The sequence below is a fragment of the Mobula hypostoma genome, chromosome 9 (genome assembly GCF_963921235.1).
Source record: "Mobula hypostoma chromosome 9, sMobHyp1.1, whole genome shotgun sequence".
Taxonomy (NCBI): domain Eukaryota; kingdom Metazoa; phylum Chordata; class Chondrichthyes; order Myliobatiformes; family Myliobatidae; genus Mobula; species Mobula hypostoma.
This window is the reverse complement of record NC_086105.1, coordinates 110,268,540-110,283,906: the sequence shown is the minus strand read 5'-3', so window position 1 is coordinate 110,283,906 and position 15,367 is coordinate 110,268,540. Positions and strand designations below refer to the sequence as shown.

General features: G+C 37.1%; 1 protein-coding gene across 1 annotated transcript in view; it reads left to right on the top strand.

Moving 5' to 3' along the window:
* LOC134351946 (uncharacterized) overlaps window positions 1-15,367 on the top strand; it is a 315,363-nt gene that overhangs the window by 252,431 nt on the left and 47,565 nt on the right. Inside the window, exons 158-167 of the mRNA XM_063058888.1 lie at window positions 1,735-1,899; window positions 2,970-3,181; window positions 3,939-4,033; window positions 5,305-5,423; window positions 6,237-6,398; window positions 7,474-7,682; window positions 9,929-10,032; window positions 12,349-12,467; window positions 13,578-13,736; window positions 14,509-14,711. Coding sequence (XP_062914958.1) covers window positions 1,735-1,899; window positions 2,970-3,181; window positions 3,939-4,033; window positions 5,305-5,423; window positions 6,237-6,398; window positions 7,474-7,682; window positions 9,929-10,032; window positions 12,349-12,467; window positions 13,578-13,736; window positions 14,509-14,711 — 1,547 coding nt within the window. The remainder of the gene's footprint in view (window positions 1-1,734; window positions 1,900-2,969; window positions 3,182-3,938; window positions 4,034-5,304; window positions 5,424-6,236; window positions 6,399-7,473; window positions 7,683-9,928; window positions 10,033-12,348; window positions 12,468-13,577; window positions 13,737-14,508; window positions 14,712-15,367) is intronic.

The window sequence follows — 15,367 nt, the reverse complement described above, 5'->3', positions numbered from 1 at the left end:
GGGCTTTGCTGGAGGGCAGCACTGTGAAGTGTTCATGTGCAGGACAGTCATTTTGGCAGCAACCTGCATCCCAACATCACTTTCAATTAAAGAATAAAGAATACAAATGTATTGGCATTTGAATCCAGAAATTATACTGAATGCAGATATTTATAATTGGCCGGGTCATTCCTGGTTCTGGTTGTTTAATCGAGAACAGTATGCAGCCAGCTGGCTTCTTCCTTTCATTCATGGACATTGCTACGTGGATGTCAGGCACGAGTTGGAGGGTACATACAGCATCCTGTCACTGGACTCAGCTTTATACTGGAGATGTGGGGCTGTATGTAGCCTGATATTGAATAAGGCTGCAAATTAATTGAAAGCAGGGTAGTATATTACTTTGTCATTTTACTTAGTGTTTATGTTTTTAATTTCTAACACTTAATGATTTCAAGTAAATTTATTAAAGTATTTTGTTTTTTTTAAATTTCCTCTGAGTATTCAAATCTGCTCGGATTCTTAAGTGTTGTTGATCAGGAGCCATTCCCCAAGGCCTGGTCGCTGCACATGGCACCACACGGACAAGATTGTGGCAGATCTTGAGCTCAGTTAAATCTGTGGGTTGTACAAAGGAGATGGGTGCACTCTTGGGCAGTAGACCAGACTGAGCACAATCAGCCTATTACCATGTATATATGTGAATGGTTCTGATTGTTTTCCCTAATTCCTGTCTAGACTATCCCGTAGAGTGCATCATTGATAACTGATATCTAGATTTCAAAGGTACATTTAAAGTCAGAGAAATGTATACAATATATATACTGAAATTCTTTTTCTTTGCAACCATCCACGAAAACAGGAGTGCCCCAAAGAATGAATGACAGTTAAAGGTTAGAACCTCAAAGCCTCCCCCAACTCCCCCTCCCACACATAAGCAGCAGTAAAACATCAACCCCCACCCTTCCCCCACCAGCAAAAAAAGCATCGGCACCCCTCACCGAGTAGGTGAGCGTGCAGCAGAGCATCAATAAAGACACAGGTTTGCAGTACCCCAAAGACAACTCGTTCACCCAGTAATTTGACATACCACAGGCACTCTCTCTCTCTCCTTAATAAGGGAAAAAGAGGTCCCTGTTTCACAGAGAGAAGGGAGGGCCGTATTCCTGTTGAATACTGAGTATTTGTGGATTTTTTTTTTGTGTACACTGTCCTTCAAGAATAAGAAGGTATTTATTGGAAGTTTTAACATCGTATCCCATTTCTGACATTCACTTTGAAACCAATGAAAAGGAATTTGTTAGCACAGCATAATTTACAATCACTACCATATTTCATGCTTAATACAAGTAAATGAGGGCAAATTTCTGCCCTGTGAATTGGTCCAGTGTCTAACGAGGCCAGTGGTTTTGGTAATATAAAGAATGTGGATATTTTACTGCTAAAAACAAACTCACTATGAGTTAAAAATATTCTTTGCTGTATCATGTTGAGAAACAGCAGGATGAAAGTTCAGTTGATATGGGACTCCATATTATTCATAATCATCGCAGTTAATTAAATATTGAAGAATTGGACACTAGGATGCCTGTCTAGTAATTTAAATTAATAAATCATCAAATATTCTTTGATGTTGGGTTACTTTGTTTTATATTGTATTACAGTATTTTTTGTGGAAAATTCCATCATTTGTGTTTTAGATTAAATAAATATTAAAGTATTACTGTAACATATTTCAATTGCTTTACTTTGCAGAATAATCAACTGGGAAGTCTAACCAGTGATCATCTGACAACCTTATTTCATTGTTACACTTCAACGAAGGCTCTACAGAAGCAAGATGAAACTGCACTGGGCATTTTTATTCAGAAGCTTGACGAAACGATCCTTAATGAGGCACTGGATAAATTTAACAACAAGGTGAAAAATGAACCTGTAAACATGGAAGTATCCTTATTTAAACATTGCAGAAACCATTCTTAATTCCTTTCAGTGCAGCTACTGTAATCAAAGATATTGACCATTTTGAACAGAAAATACGATATAGTATTTTAGATCAGTGAAGGAATATGGAGTAATCTCAGCAACACTAATTATTCTTAATGTATCACTGGAAGAACTAAACTAAACCAAACCTCTCTGACCTGCTGCATGCAAAATAGTTCGCTCCGTTTGGAAAGCAAATTGGCTTGTTTGAATAATTTACAATTGTGACATGACTTATTACTTGAACTTATTGAAAAATAATTATTCAGTAAATAATGCACTTTGCTAGCTTGAGTATGTGAATATTTGGAATATTTGATTTCTATGTTACAGGCGTGAAAAACATATCATAAATATTTAAGGGTGGATACAGAAAAAAAAATTGTAATTCTTGTTATGAGCCAACATTTGACAAATGAAAAATAAGGAAAATGAATGCTTGCTGGAACAATATAAACATGATTCTAAATCTGGACATTTATAGATAGGTTGCGGGCATCAAATAGTTTTCCAAATATTTAACATTATCATCTTCTATGGTCATTTATAATTATGTTTTCCTCCAAATCGACACATCCATTGACTGAAAAAAAATAGGAAGTGTTGATAACACTGAGCAAGCAAGCCGGGCAGCTTAGAGAGAGATGATAAAAAAGTTAATGTTTTGGGCTGATAATTTCTCAGCACATTACAATTCTGTTCTTTAGGGAGTCTTTACATAAGACTGCCATGGCTTTTGTTGAATTTCGCTGTTCTCAACTGAAACAAACATTCAAATTAATTGTTCTGTCTTGTGAGGAAAAGCATCAACATTAACAACTATGGCTTACCATATTTGATTGTGAAAAGAGAGCTTCAGATGCCGATAAATCTTGCTTATTACATTTGCCAAATTCTACTTTGTGAAAAAAAGAACTGATTTGGTTTGAGTTCTGAAGTGGTGAAATTTCTTACCTTTGCAATGTTGTTGACAATTTGTAACAATATGCAATGGTGTGTTTCAGACTCAGAACACAGCATCAATTCCTTTGATGACAAAGATCACATTTATGAATGCACTGTGGGAGACTGTGAAGACCAGCGAAAACGTGAACAGTTCTGCTTTCCTGACAAAATGGTTCCAGGAGCGTTTCAGACCATTCAATGCTGGCATCTCCCAAGTGGTGCTGAACTGTCTGTTGATACGAAACCCAACTTGCAAGGGATACCAAGCAGTGTAAGAGAGTAACTCACTTTTACTATCTGGTTCAAATCACTAATATTTAGGGCTTCACAATCTTTTGTATGTTCCTTAATCCCTGATGCTCATAACTAGTGGGGAGGTATGTCAATGTACGCATGTTTTGTTGTTGACATCATTGGGTTGGCTTTTCATAACCAATGAAAGGCCATAAAATTTAATTGGTCCATGCATTTTATGTGAATGCTTTTGCAAGTAAGTTCTACTAATGAAGCATGATTCTTCTAGTCTACTGCACACACACCTATGTCTCAGTCTGACACCATGACCTGTTTTCCTCTGTTTGCTCTGTGTACGTGAAGCAAGGGGAGAAGATGCACGCACTTCCATTCAGCATGCAAGGCCCCTCTTATTCGGTCTCTTCTGCAGTGGAATTTAGGAACAGTGGATTTTGGAAAAAGTACTGTACAGTTGTCTGCCCTCAAACACCCTATATTTAATTCACCTCTCCTATTTTTGAAAGGTGTGTGGATCTATAAGTCTTCCATTAGCAGAAGTATACGTGTGTATATCACACGCCCGCACCCACCCACCCACCCAGCAATGCCTCACACTTGTCATAAGATGGCCAAGATATACAGGATGATTTTTGCTAATTGTTGAAGGGTTTTATTGCAATGGGATGCTCTCTTCAGGCTTTGGATGCAGATATACAAAGACCATATTTTAATCAGTTGAATGAAAATGAGAGATTTGACTATCTAATAACTACAGATCTGTTTTCCGATAATAGCTTGAAAGGACTGAATAGCGCATTTGGAGAGATGCAACAGGCAATGAGAGAAACAGTATTAAAAGTATGGATCCTTGGCTACCTCAACAGCACAGGTAATGTAGAAAGGCAATAACAAGCCAAAGAAGTTTGCATCCACCTGTGATTCTAAAATTGCAGCAAAACTCAGTGGTAATTGTTTATTTTCAAGACATAGTTTTATATTTTTTAAATTTCAGTTTAATAACAGATCAGGTTTCCTTCTAAATTTTTTTAAAGGCGTGGGTAGAAATGAGTCCTATCTCTTCGATGCAACTAACTTTAGGAGATAAGGATTTATGCACGTATGATACTAAAGTCACATGTCTAGTGAGTATAGGCAGGAACAAATTGCTATTCCTGAATTTGTTTCCACCTTTTAAATCTAACACTTCTATAGTTGTATATTGGAAGGAATTGCTACTGGCTGCTTCACAGCCTGGAAAGGAGGTTCCAGTGCACAGGATTGCAAGCCTATGGAATCAGCCAGCTCTATCACAGGCACAATGCTCCCCACCGCTGAGGACATCTTCAAGATGCAATGCCTTTAAAGGACCCTTACTATCTGGACCTGTCCTCTTATTATTGCCATCAGTGAGGAGGTCCAGGAGCCTCAAGACCCACACTAAATAATTCAGCAACAGATTCTTCCCCCCCACCATCAGATTTTTCATTGGTATATTAACCCATGAACACTACCTTACTGTTCTTTCTTTTTGCACTGTTGACATATTTTGTGATTTAGAGTAATCTTATGTCTTTGCATTGTACTGCTGTCACAAAACAAATTTCATGCCATATAAGACAATGATAATAAACCTGATACTTATTCCAAAGCTCTCCTACCAGACCAAATTGGCTAGATATTCCCTCAATTATCCAACATAAAAAATTATATTTCAACAATATTTCCTGATAGAATTCATTAAAATCTATCTAGGAATCGTTGTCACATGGTTAACCCTGAGAGCTGCTCTATATAATTCAATTGATAAAAGGTATTCTTATTTTAATTGAAGATGGTCTTGAACTATGAGTTCAACATATTTCTTACAAAGATCATAAGAAATAGGAATATGTCAATCATCCCTTCAAACCAGTTCCACCATTCAACAAATTTAACGCTGATCTGCCACCTCAATCCACATTCTTCCAGTATTCTCAAACCTCTTGATTTATCTAATGTCCAAAAATCTATCCATCTCAATTTTGAACAAAAATCAATAGCTGAGCTCTCATGGTCTTTTGAATTCAAGATAGGTTTCCTTCTATGCAAATTGCAGATGTTTTTGATGATCCACTGGAGTATATCCTATTCCTATAGTTAACCATTATTTTACAACTACAGGTGCAGGATGTATCAACAACACAAATGGATCAAGAGACTGGCTACTGACAAACTGGGGAATGTTCAGACACCTCATTAATATTGAGACTTTTACTACCCTGAATTCCAATTTTAATGCAGTAAGTCATAGAATCTTTTCTGGAAACATTTTGTTGTTTTTTTTTGTATTGCAGTTTATATTCTTGGTCTGTAAAATCATAAAAGTTTTCATCTTGGCTCTTTATCAATCTCATTTATAATTTATTGCTGAAAGTTATGCCATAGAGTCCCTGTTTACTGCAAAAACATCCAGGATTCTTAGGATCCATACAAATTTGTCTGGTCTAATTTATTTTCAAGCTTCTCTCTGTGCAGTCTGAAATTAAATGTATAGTTATATTGGAAAAGAAGACATGGGTGCTTTTGCAGAAATTTCTTCCCACCCACAATATGCTTTTATCTTCCATTTCTCTGCAGCAATGTGGTTACCATTAGGAAAGATTCTAAACTGGAGCGTAGGACTGAGAGAAAGAAGTTGTTGTGCCTCTTTCTAAATCAGCTTTTCCTCTTTGCTGCCGTTCTTTTTTTTAAATGGTGTGACTGTGGGCGTGGGTTTGTGACTGTGGATTTAATCTTCAGTGTGTCAGATTGATACTCCAGTGCAGGAGTTCCCAACACTTTTTTATGCCATGGACCAATACCATTAAGCAAGGGGTCCCCACCCCCCACCCCCGGTAACATGGGGTTGCCTGTCTCCCTCCACCAATGACAGTTAGCAATGAGAATGTTGTAATACTTTCCACATTAAGCACAATCTTTCCCTGATATCATTATACTCGGGTAAGTAACAAAGTTACTAGACGGTAGAGTGAAGCAGTACCTAATACAATGATGTGATAAATAAGGTACTGATTTCGACAATTATGTACTTTATCGACTTTATATATCCATAGTTTGATGCCCTGGATCTCCTCAGTTCAAGACATCTGTCTGAGCTAACGACGAACTCTTTGAACAACGTGAATAACGTCAGTGAAATCCTTGATGCGGTTGCTAGCAGAAACTTCACTGGACTGAAGGAATACATGAAGTACTTTGTTGCAGATGCAAAAATGGTAAATCAGTGAATGTTTTGATTATTGTTTTGTTGAAGTGTAAATGTTGCCACCATGCCCCAGCATTTACTAGCTGCCCTATCTAACTGCCATCTGAGAGCGCAATTAAGCGTCAAATGTCAGCATGGATCTAAAGTCAAATAAATTTTCATCCCTTACAGACAAACATAAATCTGTTGAGGTTTTCACATCTCCTCAATGCCATTTTACATTTTGCATTCCTGTATTGGCAGCAGTATTATAGTATGGAACTTAGCAACCAGTGGACCGCCCTGCACAAACTGTGACCATGTGTACAGAGAGAGGCCTGTCTGCAAAAGGCCTTTGTGTGCACAAAATGTGAATGGTCATGTCTGTGTTGCTTTGGATTTCCAGCAGAATCTCCTGTGTTTCTATTGTGCTAAATATTTTGGGTCTCATTGACAATTGAATGTAGCAGCGTGGCTACACAGAATAGGAATGTTAGACTTCATCGCTGTATAATTTGTAGAGAAACACAGCTTTGAAACAGGGTATGTGGACTATCACATTCATTCTGGCCAGTGAAGCATCCATCCATATTACCATTTTCCAGCACCTGGGTTTTCACCTTCTAAGCCAAGGCAATTTAAATCCTCATTGAAGCTGTCAATTAGACTGTTTCCATTACTCTCTTTGGCAGTGCATTCTCAACTCTTGCCACTCTCTGGTTCGTGAAGGACATCTTCTATCCTCCCTTCATATCCTGCCCCTTACTTTATGTCCTCTATTTATTCACATCAGACAAGAGAAAATTTTCCTGTAGTTTACCCTATCTATATCCCTCATAACTTTATAAACCTTACCAGTGTCCCCTCTGTTGTCTTCATGTTGCCAATGTGATGCATATTTCGAGGCTCATACAATTTACTCAGTAAAAAATATTGTATGATCATTTCAGTCAAGTGCAAAAGTCATTCAAAGTGCCTTCTAAAATGTTTGCAATTTTTAAATGTAAGAAAAAAATGACTAAGTAATAATCCTTGAAAACAATTTATCATTAGATTGATTAAGATGGTTGTCAGAATAGTTTCAATGCAATGTCATTTTGTTTCAGAGGGGTATTCAAGCTATTCAGAACACAGCTGTAAGAGACATCATGTTGACTAGGATCATGCAACAGTTAGAAGCCCAGTTTCCAGCATTTAATGCCACAGACTATGCCAAATGGTTCCAGACTAACTTGCAGCTTCTGCTGCCCAGCATTCGATCGAGCAATCTCAACCTCATACCTTTGAACATAAGCTGTGAGGCAAACCAAGCCATGTAAGTACTCCGCAGTTGTCCTAGTTCTACAGAAAGGTTATAACACAAGAACATTAAACTGCGAACAATATAAGCTACATTAGGCCTCAAGTTCTGCCATTCTCTAAAAACATGGCTATTTTGATCTTGATTTCAGTTCCATTTTCATTATTTCTGATCTCCATAATTCTAAATGTCATTTTATTTCCTCCTTAATAATGGATTCCAACATTTTCTGAATGACAGATATTAGATTAACTGACTTATAGATCCCTGCTCTCTCTTTCCCTCTTTTCTCTAATAATGGTGTTACATCTGCTCAGAATGTGTGGAACTCTGGAAAGATCACAGACAATACATCAATAAATTCTGCAACCTTCAGAATTCTATCTTGCATTTTCCATCAGGTCTAGGGGCTTAGTCCATTAGTTTGCCCTGCACATCTTCTCCAGTGAGAATTACTTTAAATTTCTCCTTTCTGCTTTGATTTAGGCACTTTATATCTTATATGAAGACAGATACAAATATTTATTTTGTGGCTCTGACATTTTCTTATTTCCTATTATTAATTCCCATTATTAGCCTGTGTAATGTATAAATGTATATGGAAGCACTAAAACATGTTTATATATTTCTTGCTATTTTGCTGTTTACTTTCTTATTTTTTCACTTTTGTTTTAGTTAACCTGGAAGATTTCCTAATTCTTGCGTTTACTTTTATAAGCTTGTTCTCTTTCTTTCAATCTTATATCATGTCTAACCTCCTTAGTTAGAAATACATGATTCAATAGTTCCATTTACTATCACAGGATGTATACAACCTGAAATTCTTACTCTCTGCAGACATCCATGAAAACAGAAGGCACCTTTTCCCATAGTCCTAGTTTGTCGTAGGTATTGTTACTAATAATTATAATAAAACTCTTGAAATTTCTGTCCCTGCTTATCTATCACCATGCATTTTCTGAAATTTCCTAATCGACATTAGCCAGCTTTTCTTTTCATACTTCTATAGTGATGTTTATTTACAATGAAGGTCAGAATGTTGAAAAGTGATAGTAAAATACTGGCATATTATGATCTCTTTTCCATAGAACCATAGGAACTACAGCACAGAAACAGGCCTTTTGGCCCTGCTTGGCTGTGCCAAACTATTTTCTGCCTAGTCCCACTGACCTGCACACGGACCATATCCCTCCATACACCTCCCATCCATGTATCTGTCCAATTTATTCTTAAATGTTAAAAAAGAAAACGCATTTACCACCTCGTCTGGCAGCTCATTCCATACTCCCACCACTCTCTGTGTGAAGAAGCCCCCACTAATGTTCCCTTTAAACTTTTCCCCCCTCACCCTTAACCCATGTCCTCTGGTTTTTTTCTCCCCTTGCCTCAGTGGAAAAAGCCTGCTTGCATTCACTCTATCTATACCCATCATAATTTTATATACCTCTATCAAATCTCCCCTCATTCTTCTACGCTCCAGGGAATAAAGTCCTAACCTATTCAACCTTTCTCTGTAACTGAGTTTCTCAAGTCTCAGCAACATCCTTGTAAACCTTCTCTGCACTCTTTCAACCTTATTTATATCCTTCCTGTAATTTGGTGACCAAAACTGAACACAATACTCCAGATTCAGCCTCACCAGAGGATCCTCAGAGGATGCTTTGAAAGGAATCACTAATTAAACCCATCTTGTTATACATGACCAGTCTTAAATAGCCTGTTCACTGATTATTCCAGAAACAATTCTCTATCGCATCCCATGAACTCCTCCCCAAGAGTACCTTTGCTAATTTGATTAGACCAATCAATATAGAGATTAAACTTTGGCCCAATTATTAAATACTGTGATGTAAGCTTCCTTTATTTCTTGATTAATGCTCATGCTGTAATTTTTATGTGGTTATGTAATAGTACATCCACTTTGTCATTGTTACTACTTAAACTCTGTTATTATTTCTACTCAAATGTATTCTATCTCTGGATGTTTTAGATCAAAAGCATTTCTTACTGCTGTTCAAAATGGAATATAGACATATGAACAATGTTTTGCACACTGTGGAGAAAAATTTCTAGTACTATTTAATGCAGAGTTTTAAAAAAAATTGGAGCCAGGTTACAGACAATTTATTTAATATTATTATAATTTCACAAATAAAAGCAAAGTAACTTTACTGGATACCAAAATGCGTGAAGTTTGCTATTGTTAAAATCTTATTGTAAGATATCTATTTAATTTTTGCAATCTTTTGTAATTTATGCAGAATTAAAGGACTGGACAATGTTTATCCGAGTTTATCATCGTCGCAGATTAAAAATGTTAACACATTTATATCAACTTACCTCTCCAACCAGCTTAACACAACAGGTAAAGTGCAGACATTACAACATAAGAAATAGGAGCAGGAGTTGCCCATCGGGCCTGTTGAGCCTGCTCCACCATTCAATAAGATCATGGCTGATCTGGCCACGGACTCATCTCCACCTGCCTGCCTTTTCCCCATAACCCTTAATTCCCCTACTATGCAAAATTATCCAACCTTGTCCTAAATATATTTACTGAGGAAGCCTCCACTGCTTCACTGGACATCAAATAAAGAAACAATAACAAATTTCTACTAACAGAAAAGTCCAATTATCATTCCAATTTTAGTTATGAGCATGTGCAATTTTGTGCTGACCAAGAAACATGAGCAAAAAAAACACTGGAGCCAACAGAGAAATAACTGGATTTGCTGAAACTCTGGCAGCCTTGCAGCAAACCGGAGGGATGCTATGCCCACTATACCATCAACAAGTGACAGTGTGAAGGAATCTGAAAGGAACAAACTTGCAGGATGTCGGGATTATCAGTTTGATTTTCGTAGAGAAAGGAAAATTCGTTTGTTGTTTTTAATGGTTTCAATTATTCTCAAGAGTTTTATGTATTTTTAAATTTACTTCATTCTTTTATATAAAGATTTAAAATGTTTTCTTAATTTCTTAGTTTTATTTGTTTTTGTTTTAGATTAAAACACATTTAATTGTTTTAAATATTTCTGATCAACATTGTGTGCTTCAACAGCAGCCAAAGCTGGGGCTGAGTCTTTGCCAGCTGTTCAGCTTCGAAGGGTGTTTCAGGCTGGAGCTTCAGACTTCACTCCCTAAGCTCCTGATGCTGCCAAGAGCATGTTACTGGAGTTGAGGATGCTGAGGGCCAGTGAAATTGACCCTCCTCATGCAGGCTAGGTAAATCCATGTGAGAGGTTTCTACGGTCACTGATTCTGGACAGAATACCCAAGCTGTGACCCATTAGTATGTGATGTGCTATTTGTACTTTCTGTGCCATGGCCAATTGACCTAAACCTGCCCATTGGAACTTGAGGAAGAAATATCCTCTATCTAACCCTGTTTATGGTTCTTCCAACTGAACATCAATATAGAATTAAGGAAATTATAGAGAAGTTAAACAAGTACAGTATTTGGAGTCTGTGCTCACATAATTTATTTTTAAATGATGGTATGTGGGAATTATTGTTGTCAAGGTTGCAGAGGTGTACTTGTGTATGAGCCATGAAAAGGTAAAATATAAATATAGCAAGCAATTAGGAAGGCAACTGGTATGTTGATCCTCATTACAAGAGTATTTGACTATTGGCATAAAGTTGTCTTGTCTTACTGTATGTAGTTATGTAGGAGCTTGTTGAGATAGGAATCTTCATTACTTAGAAGGCCTTCCTTGGAGAAATGAAATGGTTCAGTCACGGAGTTCGTTCGAAATGGAGAATGCAATACGTCCCTGGATAAGAACAGAATCAGGATGTATATAGATAGTACCGGGACACATTTCCTATAAATCTTAAATTTAGTAACAGAGGAAATACTGCTTTTATTATTTTTATTTTATTTAATATATTAGCCAGAGTATCGGGCGGCATGGCAGCCTAGCATATGGTGTAACACTATTACACCTCTAGCCTCATGGTTTCAATTCCTCTGCTGTATGTAAGGAAGTTGTACATTCTCTTCATGGTCACATGGATTTCCTCGGCGTTCTCCAGTTTCCTCCAAGATATACATATGGGTTACTAGGTCACATGGTACAAGATATACGTACGGATTAGTAGGTCACATGGTACAAGATGTACGTACGGGTTAATAGGTCACATGGTACAAGATATACGTAGGGATTAGTAGGTCACATGGGTGTATTTGGGCAGTGCAGGTTCATTGAAACCAAAGGGTCCGTTACCGTGCTGTATCTTGAAATAAATAAATAAAAATATATTAAATTTGGATGCAGGAATGTTCTCAACCTGCTTTTATTCATTCCTGTTGAAAGGGGTCTAAAATTAACAATGAACAGTGTGTTTATTCCAGCTTGCTATATTTCAGTTATTCTTCAAACTGGGGTTATTATTGCTTCAGAATGTGTAGGAGAGATTGAAAACCCTACAGGTAGAACTCAGCAGGTCAGGCAACATCTGTGGAAAGGAATAAACAGTCGATGTTTTGAGCCAAGACGCATCACAGTCCTAATGAAATGTCACGGTACAAAACATCAACTGTTTATTCCTCTCCATAGATACTGCCTGACCTGCTGGTCTACGGTGCCCACCAGTTTACTACGGTGTAAAGTTACTAAAGTTACACTCCTGAGTAAAGTGTGATACCTCGTAATCTTGATCCACCTTCTGCTTGCAGGTACTGCATGCACTAAAAACGTTGCTGACAGCCGAGACTGGATACTAAAGAACTTCGGCCAATTCCGGTCCCAATCTCAATACAGTGAACTAACATCTCTGAACAGCAATTTTACGGGAGTAAGTTCTTTAGATTGTCTAGGAAAGTATAATGCATGTTACCATTTTTTTTTAAAAAAACCTGAACCAGTAATTTCTGTGTTCTCTCTGTAATTTGTTGGGTGAGGAACAGGACACCCTCAAGGACTGGAACACAGTACGGCTGTATAATCCAAGGAGTCTGTAAAGTGGTTGTGCAAACCTTCACAGACAAATTCTATAGCTCAGAGAGCAGTTAATCATATGGAATCACGCATAATAAGGTTGTAGTTTTAAAGCCATAGACACCCTTTCACAACCAATATGAAATCTAGCAAAATAAATGATTAAAATCTAAGGTCTTACAATATTACTGACGATTAATTTTAGTAGGAAGAAAAGCAGATATATAGAAAGATATAAGGATCTTGTTAAGTTTTAGGTAGCATTTCTGAATAACCCACAAGTTAATCTGTTTGTTTCTCTGACAATAGAAATCCTTCTTAAAGAATATAGGAGAGATTTATTTAAGAGGTGCTCAGTCTGAAACAAAGTCAAAGAATGCAAGTCCTATATTGCAAATTTTAAAAATATCTAGCTTCCAAAATCCTACTCTACTGTACTGTTAACCTAATTTTCATGACAAACATGAGAGTTGATCAAAAGAAAGTTGATGTAAAACAGGTGATCAATTTGTTGTGTGACATTTTTGAGCTACTCATGAAGTTCAACTGTTGAACTATGGTAACTGTACATTAAGGTGCATTTTTATATCAAAGTAAAGTTATATATTTGCATAGATGATAAGTTTGTTGTTTAGCCCTGTACTCAAAATGTATTGCTAGCTACTTCAGCCTAGCAAATCACCCAGGCTACACCAGCCCCGGAGAAAATCCTCACTTTGGGAGAGTCTATGAGTACAAGGTTTATGTTAGGTTACAAACTGTGAACTTGTGTGTGAATCGATATCTATTTGTGCTTGTCAGTTTATATTAGTGTTCCAGTGGAGTATAGTTTTCTGATTCATTTTCTAGTAAAAAAGCTGTGCTTGAAAATAACAAAATCAAGAACAATCAGTAACATTTGAGGAAATAGACTCCAATGAGAACATCCAATATTATGTATGAATAAGGTATGTTATTTTTGTTCAAGCTTGATGTTGTAGATTTGCTCACCGTCAAACAACTTGCCCAATTATCTGCGAGCAGAGGAATTCTGAACAATTCTGTCGATGTACAGAAGATCATGAACAGGATCTCAGTCAATGATATTACTCAATTCATGGATGTTTTCAGTCAAGAGGCAAAGCAGGTGAGAAGTGTCAACAGTTAAGCATAGTGTGTAGACTTCTGTGGGGAAACACTATTTTAACAATGTGAATTTTGTAAGGTGCATTATTGGAAGTGATCTTGTACCCTGTGAGAATTTGCCAAATAACTCATTACCCATGTAGTAGGACATCTCATGAACAAGTATGAGAAGCTAATTGTTATTTTATCGCTAATCTTTTATCACAGCACCACTTTTCTGTACTAATTCCATATATTTGAATCTCTGAATATACTGTATTGTACAGTTCTCTATCATGAATATTCTCATTAATTGAGCCGCCTTAGCTCTCTGAGTGGAAAATTCAAAAGAATCAACATGTACCAGAGGGAAACAATTTCTTCTAATTTTATCCTGAGTAGCTGGCACCTTATTTTAGTACCCCAGTCAGAGAAAACATCGTCTTTCCATTTAACCCTGTCAAGCGTAGCATGAATGCTGTACGTTCCAGTGGTCTTCCTTTTAAGTTCCGTAGATTATAGGTTTGGTCATTTTAGTCCCTTCTCATAGGACAATTCCAACAAGCTCTTTTCCATCCACCATTCTGAGGATAAATCTGGTGATCCTTCTGTCCCAACCAGACTAGGATTCAATGCGGTGCAATGGTAAATGGAAAATGTTAATTATTGGTAACAATTTGAAAGCATCCCAGCAACTTACAAATTGAGGAATGTTATGCTTGTGAATTTGAGTAATGTGCGCCATTAATTTGACAGAATGTAGTGCCTCTAATTCTGATCGCTCACTTTTCTAGAACAATATATCATTGTCCCCAGCGGTGGCAACCATTTTATTGAGTGGAGTCCTAAACACTGCTGAACCAATAATTTCCAGTTCCAATGAAAGAGAGCTTCAGATCTGGTTAGATACTAGACTTGAACTTCTGATTCCACAACTGAATGGAAATCTGACCAAAATGCTTCTGACCAATATCAGCTGCAGTGGAGCTCCAATCGTGTAAGTATTCAAGTTTACTTATTCACAATTCATCTTGTTGAAGCATTTTAACTATTGACTAATGTGCAGTGAGTTGACAATTTACTGTGAGACACTGAAAAAAATTTTGAGTAGTTTTTGAAGGTAACCATAGTTCAATTTTCTTAAGGAATTTTGAATCTTATTTTATTTCTGTGCTCTTGGGGAAGTGGAGTTCACAGTCACCAACCCCAAGGGATATTATTTATTCAGTTTATTATTAGCTGTAACAAATAACGTTCCTTTCAAAAATATGTGATGTCCACATGTATCTATCCTTTGCCTCACAAGTAAATCTGCCCATATATTACGTCACTAGGTAAAGCATCAGTTTCTGTTGGGAACTTCCACTTTAAAAACTCTCTGCATGTTAGTTCTTTGACTCACGTTCACAAGACTCAAAAATTGCCAGTTAAAAACACATCGGTACTTTTCTGTCTTCCATGGCCTATCCCCACCTACCAGATTTCCCCCTTCTCCAGCCCTGTATTTCTTTCACCAATCAACTTCCCAGCTCTTTACTTCACCCCACCCCCTCCCAGTTTCACCTATCACCTTTGTTTCTCTCTCCCTCCACCTTTTAAATCTACTCATCTTTTTTCCTCCAGTCCTGCCAAAGGGTCTCGGCCCAAAATGTT